Source organism: Panthera uncia, chromosome D1, assembly GCF_023721935.1.
Source record: "Panthera uncia isolate 11264 chromosome D1, Puncia_PCG_1.0, whole genome shotgun sequence".
NCBI classification, from domain to species: domain Eukaryota; kingdom Metazoa; phylum Chordata; class Mammalia; order Carnivora; family Felidae; genus Panthera; species Panthera uncia.
This window is the reverse complement of record NC_064808.1, coordinates 47,118,039-47,133,835: the sequence shown is the minus strand read 5'-3', so window position 1 is coordinate 47,133,835 and position 15,797 is coordinate 47,118,039. Positions and strand designations below refer to the sequence as shown.

General features: G+C 38.5%; 1 protein-coding gene across 2 annotated transcripts in view; it reads left to right on the top strand.

The window, feature by feature from the left end:
- WEE1 (WEE1 G2 checkpoint kinase) overlaps positions 1 to 7,945 on the top strand; it is an 18,570-nt gene extending 10,625 nt beyond the window's left edge. The window contains exons 7-12 of one of the 2 annotated variants that reach the window (XM_049650296.1): positions 1,394 to 1,489; positions 1,577 to 1,662; positions 2,507 to 2,677; positions 2,777 to 2,922; positions 4,031 to 4,119; positions 7,714 to 7,945. In XM_049650296.1, coding sequence (XP_049506253.1) covers positions 1,394 to 1,489; positions 1,577 to 1,662; positions 2,507 to 2,677; positions 2,777 to 2,922; positions 4,031 to 4,119; positions 7,714 to 7,832 — 707 coding nt within the window. In that variant the 3' untranslated portion in view covers positions 7,833 to 7,945. Of the gene's footprint in view, positions 1 to 1,393; positions 1,490 to 1,576; positions 1,663 to 2,506; positions 2,678 to 2,776; positions 2,923 to 4,030; positions 5,374 to 7,713 lie in introns of those variants that run through there. The other variant, XM_049650306.1, reaches the window with a different exon arrangement.
- Positions 7,946 to 15,797: the final 7,852 nt, after the last annotated feature.

The following is a 15,797-nucleotide window of genomic DNA, read 5'->3' as shown; positions in this document are numbered from 1 at the left end:
GTGTGTGTGTGTGTGTGTGTGTGTGTGTGTGTGTGTGTGTGTGTGGTTTTTTTTTTAATGTTTGTTTATTTAAAGTTTTTTTAATGTTTTTATTTTTGAGAGAGAGAGACAGAGCAGGGGAGGGGCAGAGAGAGAGGGAGACACAGAATCCAAAGCAGGCTCTAGGCTCTGAGCTGTTAGCACAGAGCCCAATGCAGGGCTTGAACTCACAGACTGTGAGATCGTGTCCTGAGCCAAAGTCGGACACTTAGCCGACTGAGCCACCTGGGCACCCCCAGTGTTTATTTATTTTTGAGAGACAGAGCACAAGTGGGAGAGAGGCAGAGAGAGAGGGAGACACAGAATCCAAGGAAGGCTCCAAGCTGTCAGCACAGAACTCATGAGCCCATGACCTGAGCTAAAGTCTGATGCTTCACCGACTGAGCCACCCAGGCACCCCATAGCTAGGTGTTTTTAAGTTGACTTTAATGAAGTTTTTGGTTTTTGTTTTTTTGTCTGTGGAAATGTGTGATTTATGAGAAATTAAATCATTTTACACAACCTACTTTAATTCTGTAAGTTACATGAAGAATTTCTTACCTATGTGTAAACAACTCAGATTTTTATTTTCAAAAGGGAAAATATAATATTTGGACTGAAGGCAGTAAATATGAATTAGTAAGATTTAAATCACTCACACCTTGTATTAAGTGTCAGACGAACACAGTGGACCCTTATAAGTACCAAAAGTTGAAAATATTAAGGCATGTGAATTTTAAAATTTCAAATTCACAAATACCATCGTAAAGTAAGTTGTCCTATAAATAAAGTGAAGTTGGAAAGATGACTTCAGTAAATATAACATTTATGAACTCAGTATTACATTGGTAGAACTGTTAAAGTGAAAACTGTCACTGAAACTTATGTCAATCATAAACTTACTAGAATTTAAAGAAAAAAAGTATGTGTACAGCAGAAATGAACCACAGAGCTACATTGGGATGTAGATGCTGTATGGTTAGCCAAACTCAAGTTCTATTATTTGTATGTTTTGCACCAGCCTGTAGCATTAGGTTAAAATTTATAATTTTGTAGCATCACAAATTACTACATTATTACTTTTTGTATTGTTTCTAAGTAGTTAAAGCCGAAGATCAATGTGTAGATGACAAGGGTCTAATGCAGTAGTTTCCAAGTGTTCAAAGATCAGTACTAGGCAAGAAAATATGTTCCTAGAAAATATAACCCCAGTTCCTATCCCCTGAGATTCTTACTCTCATTGGCTTTTGGGGTAGAACATATGAGAATCTGTATTTGAAAGCTTTTGTGATGATTCTGTTGCACGGCCTTGTTTTTTGAGCTTTGGTTATAGTATTAATTGTTAGTGCAGCTTACATAATTAATTGTTTGACAGGCAATATTTTCATATCTCGAACCTCAATCCCAAATGCTGCCTCTGAAGAAGGAGATGAAGATGACTGGGCATCAAACAAAGTAATGTTTAAAATAGGTAAGAAAAAAAGATGACCAGATTATTACCTTAAAATAAAGTAAGAGGTTGTTTAACTCTTGACTCTATTTTTTTTAATACTTATAGGTGATCTTGGTCATGTAACAAGGATCTCTAGTCCACAAGTTGAAGAGGGTGATAGCCGTTTTCTTGCTAATGAAGTTTTGCAGGAGGTAGTTTTTTTTCTTTAATAATCCTGTTTGCTTTATAACAATGCAGACATTAAATTTTTAAGCTAATAATAGGTAAAATGGTCAAAAAAAAAAAAAAAGCCTAAACCATTAGCTGGGGTATTTAATTTAGCAAAATTCAGTAGAGGCAGAGATTTACAGTATTCAACAATGGTGGAGTTGTGGTAGAAGACAATTTCTCATACATTACTATTGGAACTATAAAATGCCAAAACCTTTTTGGAGATCAAAGAGTTTGTGTCTATCAATGTTTTAAAATCCTGTACCCTTTGATCCAGAATTCCCATTTGAGAACAATGTAAGTAAGTGTTTAGCAGTAAGGGAACAAAAATAAGTAATGACATATAGTTAATAGTACTGTTTCAAAAAGAGTGTGACCAAAAAAAAAAAAAAGTGACAAAATATTTCGTGGTAAGAGTTTTGAATGCAAGTGGAACATGTAGAACAAATAAATTGTATGATCCCATTGTTCTTTTTATACGTGTATGTATATTTGTAACCTGTCCATATATACGTGTTTTGTGTTTTCATATGAATGCCCCCAGAAGGATAGGAGTTTCTAAGAGTTGAATCAAACCACTGAAAAAGAGAAGGCATTTACTTTTAGAAATGTATTTACCACTCCCCTCCCAAAGTATGTATTACTTTGTAATTTAAAAAAAACTCCTCAAATTTAGCTTTTTCTCTGAATAGGTCTTAAAAGTTAAATGTGGCATTGGATATTTCAATTTAGTTCTATTTCTCACTTAAGCCATCACTGTAATTTTACCTTATTTTGGGTGTTTTTATATTCCCTTAAAAAATTTTTTTTTTTTTAATTTTACAGAACTATACCCATCTACCAAAAGCGGATATTTTTGCCCTTGCCCTCACAGTGGTGTGTGCTGCTGGTGCTGAACCTCTTCCTAGAAATGGAGATCAATGGCATGAAATCAGACAGGGTAGATTACCTCGGATTCCACAAGTGCTTTCCCAAGAGTTTACAGAGTTGCTAAAAGTGAGCTTTTTTTTTTGTATATAAAGCACTTTTTACTGAAATGGTTTAATGTTTTATTAAATTGCCTGTCTTTACCTTAATTTTACTTATCTTTTTAAGGTTATGATTCATCCAGACCCAGAGAAAAGACCTTCAGCAATGGCACTGGTAAAACATTCAGTATTGCTATCTGCTTCTAGAAAAAGTGCAGAACAATTACGAATAGAATTGAATGCTGAAAAATTCAAAAATTCACTTTTGCAGAAGTAAGTGAGGGTTTTTGGAATGTTTTAACTTTCATTTTCAAATTTTAATGAGATGACTTAGGCTTTTTGTCAGTGAAGGCTCTGGTGGTCTGGTATGCTATACAGTTAAAATTTGGGGATTTCTGCCTTAAATTAGTGTTTGTGATCTATTAATTTGTATTGTTCCTCAACTTTGAAATTATGGACTTAAGAAATGTTTTAAATTTTAATTATTTTATTTTATTTTATTTTTTGAGAGAGAGAGACAGAGTGTGAGTGGGGGAGAGGCAGAGAGAGAGGGAGACCGAATCCAAAGCAGGCTCCAGGCTCTGAGCCCGACATGGGGCTCAAACTCACGAACTGTGAGATCATGACCTGAGCTGAAGTCAGATGCTTAACTGAGCCACCCAGGCACCCCTAGACTTAAAAAAAATTTTAAGACTAGCAAGTATTTGCAAGTGGTAATAATCCCCAATCCCTTTGGCAAAAGCTAAGTGAGCCTGTACAGGTTTTTTCCCCCCTAAACGCTCACTATAAATTAACATTTTCCTTCATTTTTTGTTTATTTTTATGAAAGGATTAAATTCATGTCAATTAGGTTAGTAAATGAGTCTCATATTTGATCTGAATGACCTTTGATATTTTCACTAAAATGATTGGAATGTTAATTCTAATTCATTTGCTTTATTGCTGATTTTAATCTAATAAAACTGTCTTGAAATATTAAAAGGTTTATTTGCCACTAGTTTGATAGCCATCATAGTTCATACAAATAGGAAGTAGAATTTTCCTTTTATCTCTATTATATAGAGATAGTTTCACAATATAAATTAGTAGTGTTTGAAATTATGTAAGATTTAGTGTCCTCTTTATTAGCATCTTTATTACTTGTGTTCAAGTGTATATGATATTTTAATTTTGAGAGCACAAAATAAAATCATAAATTTAAGTTGTTTGAGCAAAAGCAAAGTTAATATTGTAGTTTTTTCCTCAGTTATATCTTTAGAATAATGATGACATGCTAAGATCTCCCAACTGACAATATAGTTATATGTTTGGCCTCCTATGATCCCTTCCTGGGATTAAAACAATAGGTGAAAAGTCTTGTTTCCTATTTTTATGTTCTTAGAGAACTCAAGAAAGCCCAGATGGCAAAAGCTGCAGCTGAGGAAAGAGCACTCTTCACTGATCGGATGACCACTAGGTCCACCACCCAGAGTAATAGAACATCTCGACTTATTGGAAAGAAAATGAACCGCTCTGTCAGCCTTACCATATACTGAACTACTCATTTCCCACCTCCCCCAAAAAACTGTGACAAGAGGAAGCTAGGTTGAAATCACTGCTAGAATCCAGTTTGCAAATTACTTTCTCAATCGGTGTCAGTAGTTTTACTGAAATACCTTTAGGACTTTTACTTGTGAATTACAGTTGAAAGCTGTATTTTGACCAGTGCTATATCAGGCTTTCGTCTAGTCTTACTAGTCTGTCTTCTGTAGGATGTCAGTCACTGTTGGATGTTACACCAGCCTTTCCAGGGTTAACCACTGTGGTGGTGTGCTGCTTATGGTTTGCTGTTGCATTGTAATAAAAGGTGACTTTCCCTGTAGTGACCTGTAAAAAGGACTCAAGGGCTTTATTACAAACATATTCTCCCTTTGAAAAGGGAAATGCTAAGAGACTCAGTACTACTCAGCCTTCAGTGTACCTGTGTGTCAATCTTCTATTTCTTTTTTTTTTTTTAATTGTGAATTATACTTGTATATCCAACTGGGAGCACTTTGTAGGCACTGCATGAACCATGGAATGATAATTCTGTGGAAGTATTGCCTTGTGAATTTGCTGCTATTTTAGTTTTGTCCTTGCTGTAAAATTGTAGCATTAAACAATCATTGTTGTTAATAGGCTTTTTTGGAAAACAATTATGTGAAATATGTAGCTGCTCTTGATGACAAGCAGCTATTTGCCTTTTTTTCCTTTGAACTTTGAAGCTAGTGCATTGGAGTAATGCACCTTTTTTTTCCCTTTTGGATTGCTGTATTAATGTAGTATAATTATTACTGGTTTTGTAATTTTTCCTGATAATGCCCTTCCCTGACCCTTTTTAAAAATGTTCTCTCCCTCCACCCAAGTTTTGTACTTGATTGTATTGTTAGTCTGTTTTTAAATGTTTTCCCCGGTTTCTCTTCAATATTTGTGTATATAAACTAATCTTGGTGATAGTGTACATAGCTGTTTGTAATGCCAGAATGACTTCTGACTATTCCAAGCTTTTCACAAAATATATTTTATCAATGATTAGCCATTTGACTAATAATACTGGCTAACCAGACATTGCAGAAGCAAAAACAATATAGAATTTGTCTGTCGTATGTTTGCCTATTAATTTTGGTTTGAAACATGTTTGCACATGTCTGCTTGACTTGTGTTTTACTAACATTGATTGGCATATTAAAAGTCACTCTGAGCTTACCATAATTGTCTAAATCTTGTGATGCCTGTTTTCTACTATTTTATGTCTACTATCACATTTTAACATTTAGAGTATAATGTATATAAAGTACTAAAAGCAGAGGACACATTTTTGATAGAATATGAAACATTTATTGTTTAATGATGAGCTTTAGTCTACATCAGTTACATTTTGTGATTGAAGAAAAATTTGTCCATCAATCATAAATGTTTTTCATTTGTCATATTTAATATTTGTTCATCACATTGTATATTATACATTTGATCTGCTAGAAATGTAATATAATGTAGGTTAAAATAGCTTTAGATTATTAAGTGGATGTAATGACTCATAATTTTCTAATTTGAGCTGAGTCACAGAAGAGAGCTTTAAAATGAGGTTGTAACTCAGTTGAACTAGGCTGGATTTTTTAAGAATTAAGAGTGCAGATTCAAGTGATAAACAGTGCTAATTCTACGTGACATCTTTTTCTGATGTAGATTAGAACCAGAGTAAGGTCACACACACACAAAAAAAGATGTTACAAGATCCTTGTGCTTTCTGATCATGGGTAAACGATTTGTTTGATTAGGGTCTATTTCTCCCACTATAAACATTTCTAATAACTTTATTCAGCTTTTAAGCCTATGGCATGCTAAAATGCACATTTTAGAGGTGTGAAAGGAATTAGTGTAGGCAGGAACAGTAGAGAAGAAAGCTGATCAGTGTGGGTGACAGCCTAAAAAGCTGCAAAGACTGGAGTAGGTAACACATTTCAGTAGTCACTGATGACAAAGCTATAAAAAGTATAATTGGTGTATATTGGGATCACTCAAAGTCAAGGTGCATTTTTCAAGTGCACTAGCTTCAAAGAAAAAAAATCAGGTGTTTTTCATCAAGTTGATATTTGCAGTAAAATTTTCACATATTGTTTAAAAATATTAGATTAAGTAGGAAAAAGTTGGTTTTCTAAGAAGGAATTCTTAAACCATTTGAAAGCTGAGGAGAGTTGGGCTTATATTCATTCACCACAGGATACTTACATTGAGTGCCTTCTATGTGCTAATTAGTAACCCAAAGACCAGTAAAAAATAGTCTTTGCCCCTTGGTACTCAGGATAAAATAGGGGAGACCCAGGTAAACATAAAATGACAATAAAATGTAGTAAGTGCTATGTTGGAGGGATTCTACAGTTAGAGTGGTAGCTCAAAGGACAATTACATAGTTTGGGAAGATGCTGGTGGTAGAGCAGTGAGTAGATGCAGGGGATTACATGTAGACTGGTTTCACAGCTATTGTTCTGACTCAGGGTAAGAGTAAAGAGGGCCTGAACTAGGACACATGGGATGGACATGTGGATGGACACATGGGAATAGGGTTTTCATTAGCTGGGAACACTGCACACTGAACAGGTTTTGTTTGTTTTTATAACAGAATGAGAACTTGTTAGCATAACACCAGGAGGAAGCTACAACTGCTATTGAAGCATTGAAGAATTTTCCAGAAAAAACTGGAATGCTAAGTTAAATGCCTGTTATTTTTTGAGACATATGTAACAGATAAAACTGTTTTGGAAAGCTTACTTTAGTAAGGAAGAAGCATTTTAAATATTGACTATGCAGTTGGGTAGGAGGAATCCTACATTGCAGTTGAGTGCAAATGGAATTGTTGCCTTACGTTAACTTGTCACGAATCCAAGGCAGTCCCCTTTAATTAGTGAGCTAATGTCTTGAAGGGCCAATTCTGAAGCTTTGGTTTTCATTTTCACTCTGTTCCCGAGGTCAAGAAATAATGGCATTTAAAATATTGCTAACAGCTTAATGCTTTAAGCTGTCTTCTAATTCTTAAAGCAGAAGCAGCATCCTGACATTAGAGTAGTTTTCCTTCCCAGTTCATCTCCACAAAGCATCTCCCTGACTTTAGCCAACAGATCAAATAAGTCATTGCATCCTTAAGGTATATTTATTTGTGAAATTTTCAAAGGCCAATGAAAGCGGTCGACAAGGAGGATGGATCAAAAAAGAATTTTGAAAGTGTTTTGGATATTGTGAAAATCCTAAGTGAAGCCTGAAACTAGGAATTTGGAGGAACCTGCCTCATTCAGTATTTTGAAGGCATTTGTAGAACCGTAAAAAGCATCAATGAACTGATTTGACATTGCAGAGTGAGTGGATCTAGAAGTTTCTCCTGCAAACCTGGTTGTATTGTTAGAAATCTCTCAGAAGCTCAGCAAGGTAGATTTTTGTAAAACTGGAGGAGTAAGACATCATTGAAACTTACCCTTTCCCAACATTAAGCTTTTAAAAACTTTGAGAAGCATTCATCTGAACATCATTGAACTTTTTTTTTCTTTGTGGCAGATGACCCTAATTTTCAATGCAGTTCAAAGGTCTGTGGAGTAAGGAAAAATATCTATGTATGCTCTAGGAAGATTTACCAGGAAAAGATGACATGTTCTGTCCAAACTTCATTAAACTAAGAGTCTAAGAATCCTCGGCCAGTCCAGCCTATGAAGAAAAATACCTCAAGGAACATTTATATCATAGTTCATATTGTTTAGTTTTATATGGTTAATAAATATTTTGAAGAGCATTATATTTGTTTTGAGTTTCGACATTCTTATGAAACGGGTTTCCAGGTCTGGAATTCCAATTTATGCCTACCAATCCATTGTGCCAATGGGAAATTCAGTGTACAATGCCTCCATTAGGATGATTATCCAGAGAGGGGTCACCTTTTTGCAGATGAAGAGGCTGAGGTAAGTTAAATAACTTAGGAACTCAGTTTGGTAAGTAGAAAAGACGGAATTCTGACTCAGATGTTATAGCAAAGAAGCCTGCTTTTTCAAGACATGTGGAAGTTGATAAATACTATTTAAAAGAAAGAATGCAGGCAACAAAGAGAAAAGAAGGGGCAGTCTGAATATTGGGAAAATTGGGAAGTCTGGTGTCATGGAAACTAAAAGAGAAGTTTGAAGGAGAAATTAAGTGTGACTATATACAGAAAAGATGAAGAAGTGACTCAAAGCTCCCTGAAGGCATCTAGAGTGGAGATCTTTGGTGAGCAGTTTCACTAGAGGGGTAAACAAAAGCCAGATTACAGTGAATTGGGATATAAATGGGAGATGAGCAAATAGAGACAACAAGTATAAATCATTTTCAAGGAACATGGCTTGAGAGAGAAGGGCAAGGGAGGAGAGGACTATAGTTAGAGGAGAACTGGGTTTTGCTGTTTTCACTACCACTTGTTGATCATCTATTATGTGCTAAGTGTTTTACAAACATATAATTTAATCCTCATAAAAACTATGACAAAATCCCCATTTTGCATATGAGATTTAGATAGGTAAAAGGAATTTCCCAGATGATATTGCTACAAAGTTTCAGGATTCAAATTTAAAGTGTTTGCCTTGGGGGGCACCTGGGTGGCTCAGTTGGTTGAGCCTCTGACTCTTGATTTCAGCTCAGGTCATGATTTCATGGTTCGTGGGATCAAGCCCCACATTGGGCTCTGTGCTAACAGCTCAGAGCCTGCTTGGGATTCTCTCTCCCTCTCTTTGCCCTCCCCTGCTCACACTCTTTCCCTCAAAATAAATAAACATTAAAAAAATATAAAGCATCATAAACATTAAAAAAATATAAAGCATCATAAAGAAAAAAATTAAGGGGCGCCTAGGTGGCCCAGTCAGTTAAGCATCTGACTGTCTCAGGTCACAATCTCATGATCTGTGAATTTGAGCTCTGGGTCGAGCTCTGTGCTGACAGTGCAGAGCCTGCTTTGGATTCTGTCTCCCTCTCTCTCTCTCTCTAAATAAACATTAAAAAAAATAAAAAAGTGTTTGTCTAGGGGCACCTGGTGGCTCAGTTGGTTAAGCGTCTGACTTGATTTCAGCTCATGTCATAATCTCACAGTTCCTGAGATGGAGCCTTGTGTCAGGCCGTGTGCTGACAGCTCAGAGCCTGCATGGGATTCTCTATCTCTGTCCCTCCCCCACTCTCGCACACGCACACTCTCTTTCTCAAAATAAACATTAAAGAAAAAGAAAGTAAATAAAGTGTTTGAACCACTAACCAAGTTCATAGGAAATCCTTTAAGCCTAGAGCAGATGGATGTGGATGAGACAAGTTTGAAAGTGTTTAGAGGAATGCAGGAAATGGGGGAGGGGAATTCCAGTATGATGGCTCCTTTTCTGAAAGAACTGAATCCTATGAACTGAAGTGCCTGAGGACAGAGCTCATGTATGGGAGGAATGCTGACTCACTCCGCTGCCTTCTTTCCTTCTGAATGAGGTGGTTAAAAAGTTTTCAGAGTATAGGATATGGCTCTTTAAAGCAATGTTTCAAGGAATTTTTATGATTTGGGGAAATGCATGTTAAAGTGAAAAATCAGGAAGCAAAATTATATATAAGCGATATTTTTTAAAGCATTAAACCAAAGAACAGAAGGCTAACATTGGCTGTCATTTAAGTGGTGGAATTATGGGATATTTCCCACCCCTTTTTCCTTTCTGAACTTTTGTATTAAAAAATTTTTTTTAATATTTATTTTTGAGAGAGAGAGAGAGACAGAGACAGAGTGTGAGTGGTGGAGAGGCAGAGAGAGAGAGAGAAACACAGAATCAGAAGCAGGCTCCTGGCTCAGAGATGTCAGGACAGAACCTGACGCGGGGCTTGAACTCACAAACTGCGAGATCATGATCTGAACTGAAATCGGAAGCTTAACCATCTGAGCCATCCAGGTGCCCCAGAACTTTACGGATTTTAAACACTGAGCCTTTATTTTATAATCAGAAAAAAATAAACCTAAAAATATCTGATAATAGGCAGTCAACACAAATTGAAAAGTCACCTACCTGGCAAAGATTCATCCAGTGATCATCCCTGTACATTTCTGGTAATGAAGACCTCTCCCTTGAATACAGGGGCATTTATATGATCTGGGCTGGGCCAAATGCAGTTTTCCCTGGAACCTTGCAGATGCTCCAATTGCTATGTTGGTCAAGCTTTCCACTGCTTAGAAAAGGCCTATCTATAGGAGAAGAGAGTGAATCAACATGGAAATAGAACTGAGAAAGGAGGACAGTATGATCTGACAGTGTATCAATCCCTGAAGCCAATCCTGGTTCGGTTCCAAGGTATTCTGAAGTGAGTTTGCAATTTTACAAAATAGTAAGTTATTTTGAGGTGAGTTTGAGGTATTGGTTGCAATTAAGTGTTTAACTGGTGCAACGTTTTTCTCTAAACTGGCAGCCATAAATATTCTAGGTGTTGTGTGATTGGAAAATGTATGCCAAAGATCCTAGGGTCCCTGGATTAATCCCTTTGTGAGGTTCCTGGCGTGTCAAGACTGACATATGACAGCAGCAGCAGACTCCCAGCATTTCCTCCTGACCTGCTTCATTTTCCTGGTTCCTTATGGTGAGAACATCAACTTTCTAATAACTACTTTGTGCAAAGTAACACCACAGCAGTTCCAGAAAGAATTCTACTGATAGAACTTGACCTCTACTGAACAGGATTACATCACATGGTTCCATTAAGAGCTAAAGGGGCGTATGCAGCCAGGTGATTTGGGCAATAATTATAATGTACAGCTTGTTTGCCTGTCTGCCACACAATACTGCTCTGTCAAAGATGCTATTCTCTCTCTATATTTTAAGTTTATTTATTTATTTGAGAGAGAGAGCAAGCAGGGGAGGGGCAGAGAGAGAGGGAGAAAGAATCCCAAGCAGGCTCTGCCAGGCAGAATCCTTCCTCAGAGCAAAGAGAGAATAGTCTAGTCCCTGTCTGCTGGGGACAGGTGGGATGTGAGAGAGGCCTGGGAGCTATTGGCAGTCAGTCACACCAAGGAATCCAATCTGTAGTGAGGAAAGTTGAACCTAGGGTGTGAAGAGAACCAGATGTTGAATCTTCAGTGCCAGTTGTATCTGACCAAGGTCAAACTCCCATTCCTCTAGTTTAGTTGATGCTTGAAACACTCAATGATCCTGTCCTTTCTTTCTTAAAGCAGTTGGTTAGATTTTAGTTTCTTGCATCATGCACCAAGAGTTCTCACACAGATGACAAATTAAATAGGTTAAATTAATGTTGTCCAAAACTTTGTTCATCCTCAGACCTCAGATTACACTGCATCTGTCAGACTACACGTCAATAGGGATTGTTTTGCCCTCCAGCCATTTTTGGGAGCTCCATTACCAGAGCTGGCATCCACCTTTCTAGGAAACTTCACTTATGTAAAAGCTGGTCCCTTACTCTGAGAATCCACAGTTCAGGAGAGGCTATGAAACCCAGAAACCTAGGCACCTTCCTGGAGTGTCCATCTATTTTTAGCTTTATGTGTGACTCAGTCTCTTCTCATAGAAAGCTTAATATTTGCTATAAAGCAAAACTCATTTGTGAACATGCAAACAATTGCACTGGACCTGCTCACCTAGGTCCTCTTCCACAGTTCATGACTTGGGTCAACTGCCGACCCAAGATGGGTAGCTGGCCACGGCAGAACATTTCCTCCTGAAATCATTCGTGGGAGAAGAATTCACAGTTGAGCAACTCAGGATTATGCATGTTTTATATTTACCGACCTCCTGACTAAAAAGAATGTTTGGGACATTTTAATGCATCTTAAATTCATAATAATGAATATGGTTCAAGTTTCCTTTTCTGTCCAGGAGAGAGGCAGCACCTGCTGGTCTTAATGTAGACTCTGCTATTTCACACAGGGTCTGATGTTTTAGTGAAGAGAATGGAGAATTGAGGTTACAGAATAGAAAGTTCAGTTTTGGACATGTGGAGTTTAAGGTTCTTTGAGGGGCACACTGGTAGCAATATCCAAAGGACAATCAGCTATGGAGCAAGGCCAAAGGTGTAGACTTGGACATCATTGGTATTTGAGTGAGTGGTTATTGAAACTTTTGTGAGATAAGCTGACAAAGATTTGTAAAATGAGAGAAGTAAACCCAGGGCAACACCCTGGAACAGCGATATTTATGGGATTGATGGAGGAAAAGGAATTAGTGAGGAAGATGGAGAAAGAGCCTCTAAGAAGATAAAAGAAAATGAGGAGTGACTGGTGTCTCAGTAGTGCAGGAGAGGAGAATTTCAAGAATGAGGAGGAACTGGTCAACGTAGAGAAGAAGACTAATATGACAAGGCTTGAAGTGTCCCTTTATCTTAACAATATGAAGTTTCTGGTGACATTGGAAAGAGCAGCTTCATGGATATAGTAAAGAGAGAATCCAAATGTGAGTGGGCTGAAACTGGAGACCCTGGCCCCAGTCCAGAAGTGGATGAAATTTTCCCCACTATTGCTCAGTGTTGTGTGATGACAAGAAGTTGGAAGGAAAGGAGACAAATGATGCAGTGAAGTAAGGAAAGAAGAGCTGCAAGAGCAACTATGTTTGGAGAATGTGATTTTGGCAGAGAGCGTAGCACTTCTAAATGATGACAAGGCTCAGAGTGTGGCCAAGGGGATAAGTACCCCAAGTGGAAAGAAGGGCAAAGGTCGTTGAAGACAAGGGAGTCAGAGACTTTAAAATTAAGATGTAGAATGTGTTATCCTCAGAGACACTAAGTCATCTAAGATGGTGGCAACATTTCCCCCGAGAACTCTGAGAGCCAGGGGCTCAAGTCCTCGGTGAATATCTGGAGGTAGGTAGATGGTGGTGCCAAGGAAGAGATGGCAGTCTCAAAGAAGTGTGGTGATCCAGGAGAGGCAGTGAGGGGTGGAAGGATGCTGATCACTGTCCTCCTTGTACCATGGAAAGTGGGCTATTGGAATGAGTTGGGATGTCTCAAGAGGTCAGCAAGGGAAGCCATATCTTCAGCCAGATTTCAGTTAAGGCAGAAAGTAGAAGGAGCTCCTTTCTGTAGGTGAACAAAGGTTCCAGGTGATAGGCTCAGGAGGCTGGGGGTAGTGGCAGGCAGGGCAGGGAGCGGCATCAGCCCAAGAGTGCAGGAGAAGCTAGGTTACTGAACTCACTTGCATTTGGAGAGTTAGCCTGGGATGACAGGGAGGGAAGGGGCAAAGTGCGGCTGATTGACCAGGAACAAAAGGAGACCATGATTGAAATGACCTCCATATTGTGCTATTTAGGGATTTGTACCAGGTTCCCAAAAGAAATTTAGTGATGTTATTTGGGAGCCTTTGCAGGGCTTGGCCCTGGTGAAGGGATGGGTAATTAGACCCCAGTAAGAATAGAAATAGACAGTGGTATCCAGCACCTCCAGCCCTGAATGGATATGCCTTTGTTGTGGATCTTGTGGCAGGTCCCTCATCCATGCCACCTTCTCCCCTCTATAGAAGAGCCATGCTTTTTAGGTAAGATTGACTTCACCTCCAGCCCCAACAGTATGTCCTTAACCAGTTAGAGAGACCTCATTCTCCTCGCCCAGTTGACTGGTGCAGGGAAGGACCTACGCCAGCTCTGCCCTCCTCTGCCTGTTGGCTTTTCTCTGGCCACAGCAGTTGCTTTGGGATGGGCACATGACAGACATTGGCCCAAATAGATTGAAGCCCAGTAATCTGTATGAATGGTGTGGTATAAGGATGTACCACCTGAAAGAACTGCAGCCATTTCTGTACCCATAGGAAAAATAGAGTAAAACAAGGCCACCACGCAGCAGAGGGCAGAACTGAGGGAGTCTCAAGAGAGTCCAAGCTCCTGAAGATGTTGGGAATTTCTGGATCAAACCATTAGTCAAGTACTCATTGCTTCTGAGACAATAAAGGCCTTTTAGGATTTAAACTAATTTGAGTTGAATTTTCTGTTACAAATCTTGGGCATCCCTTTGTCCCATCAGCTCTGCCACATGACCTTTCAGGGCCAATGTGTGTCTGTGGGGCAGGGCATGGTGTAGATTCTGGGTGTTCTTATCCCTCAGAAGACCGTGATTCTGACGATGGAGCTGGATGTAAATAAACTAGGAGCCAGGGAGGGAGCCGATCTTTGTCAGAGAATATATGGCTCATAGCTTTTATCTTGGTGACCCAGGCATTCATTTATATTTTGCAGAATCTTTTGCACTATCAACCTGTATTCTTAAGCAGTATCCCTAAGTTACTTTTCTGTTAATGTTTCTCCTTGTCTCTTATCTTTACCACACTGTTATCTTCTTTCCCTTCCCCCTCTCATTTATTCAGTGAATATTTATCAAGCACCTATCATGTGGCAGGCACTGTTCTGGGCACTGGGGATATGTCAGTGAAAAAACAGATATAGATACAGATATAGATATAGATATAGATATAGATATAGATATAGATAGATATATAGATATAGATATAGATATAGATAGATAGATTTTTAGATTCTGATAAACTGGAAGATCCAAAGCAGGGTGTTTTTTGTATGTTTGCCTCACTGAGAAAGTTGCTTTGACTTCTGAGTAAAGATCTGAAGGAAGTGAGGCACTGATCACACAAGAGTCTGGAGGGGAAAAGCATTCCTGGTAGAGGGAACAAGTCCAAAGGGCTTGAGGTAGGCATGCGCCTGGTGTGTTTGAGGAGCAGCAAGGAGGCTGGTCTGACAGATGGGAGTGATGGAAAGGCTAGTGAGTATAAGGTGAAAAGTTCAGAAAGGTGACTGGGCCTTTAGGGCATGGTGAGCACTTCAGCTTTTACATCTGATGGAGACAAGAACAGGTTTAAATAGAGGACTGACATGGCCTGACTTGATTTTAAAGGAAAGAAGAGTCAAGGATGACTCCATGTTTTTGGTCTGAGCAAATGAATGAATTAACTTACTATTAACTGAGATGAAGACTTGAAGACTGTTAGAGTCTTCTTTGTGGTGTGTGTGGGGGAAGTATGTGTGATGGGGGGATGGAGAACAGGTGGTCAGTTTTGGACATTTCAGTGTGGCATCCGTTTGGAGAGGTCAAGTGGACACACAGATGTTTGAGTATGGAATTCAGGGCAGAGGATAAACCCATTAAAAAAAAAAACCAACACTTGTTTTGTTTTTACTTTGAAGAGCTTTTCCATGAACTGTGGCAATACTCATATCTTTGGATACTTCATTTAGAAAAGTGCTGAGTGTACTGAAAATGAAGGAGTAGTATCTTATGGAAGAGGATGGGGGTGAGGCAATCTTTTTGTAATGTCAGCTTCCATGGAGGCTAAGGTTTTGTTGGTTACTATATATATCATTTCAGTGTAATGAATTCATCATTGCCGTAATATGCATATAAAGTAAACCAATTTTTAAAATATTTCAAGTATTTCTGCATGATTGAAAAGGAATCAAATGGTGTTCTACCAGTCATATGCTCTTGCCTCAGGGGCTTTGTACTTTCTGTTCCCTCTAACCTGGAGCACTCTTCCCACAAATATGAACGAGATTTGTTCTTTTGCTTTGTTCACGTCTCTGTTCAAATGCTATCTTATCAGAGAAGTCTACCCTCACCAGATTCAAACAGCATGTCCCATCACTAGCAGTTTTTCTTCT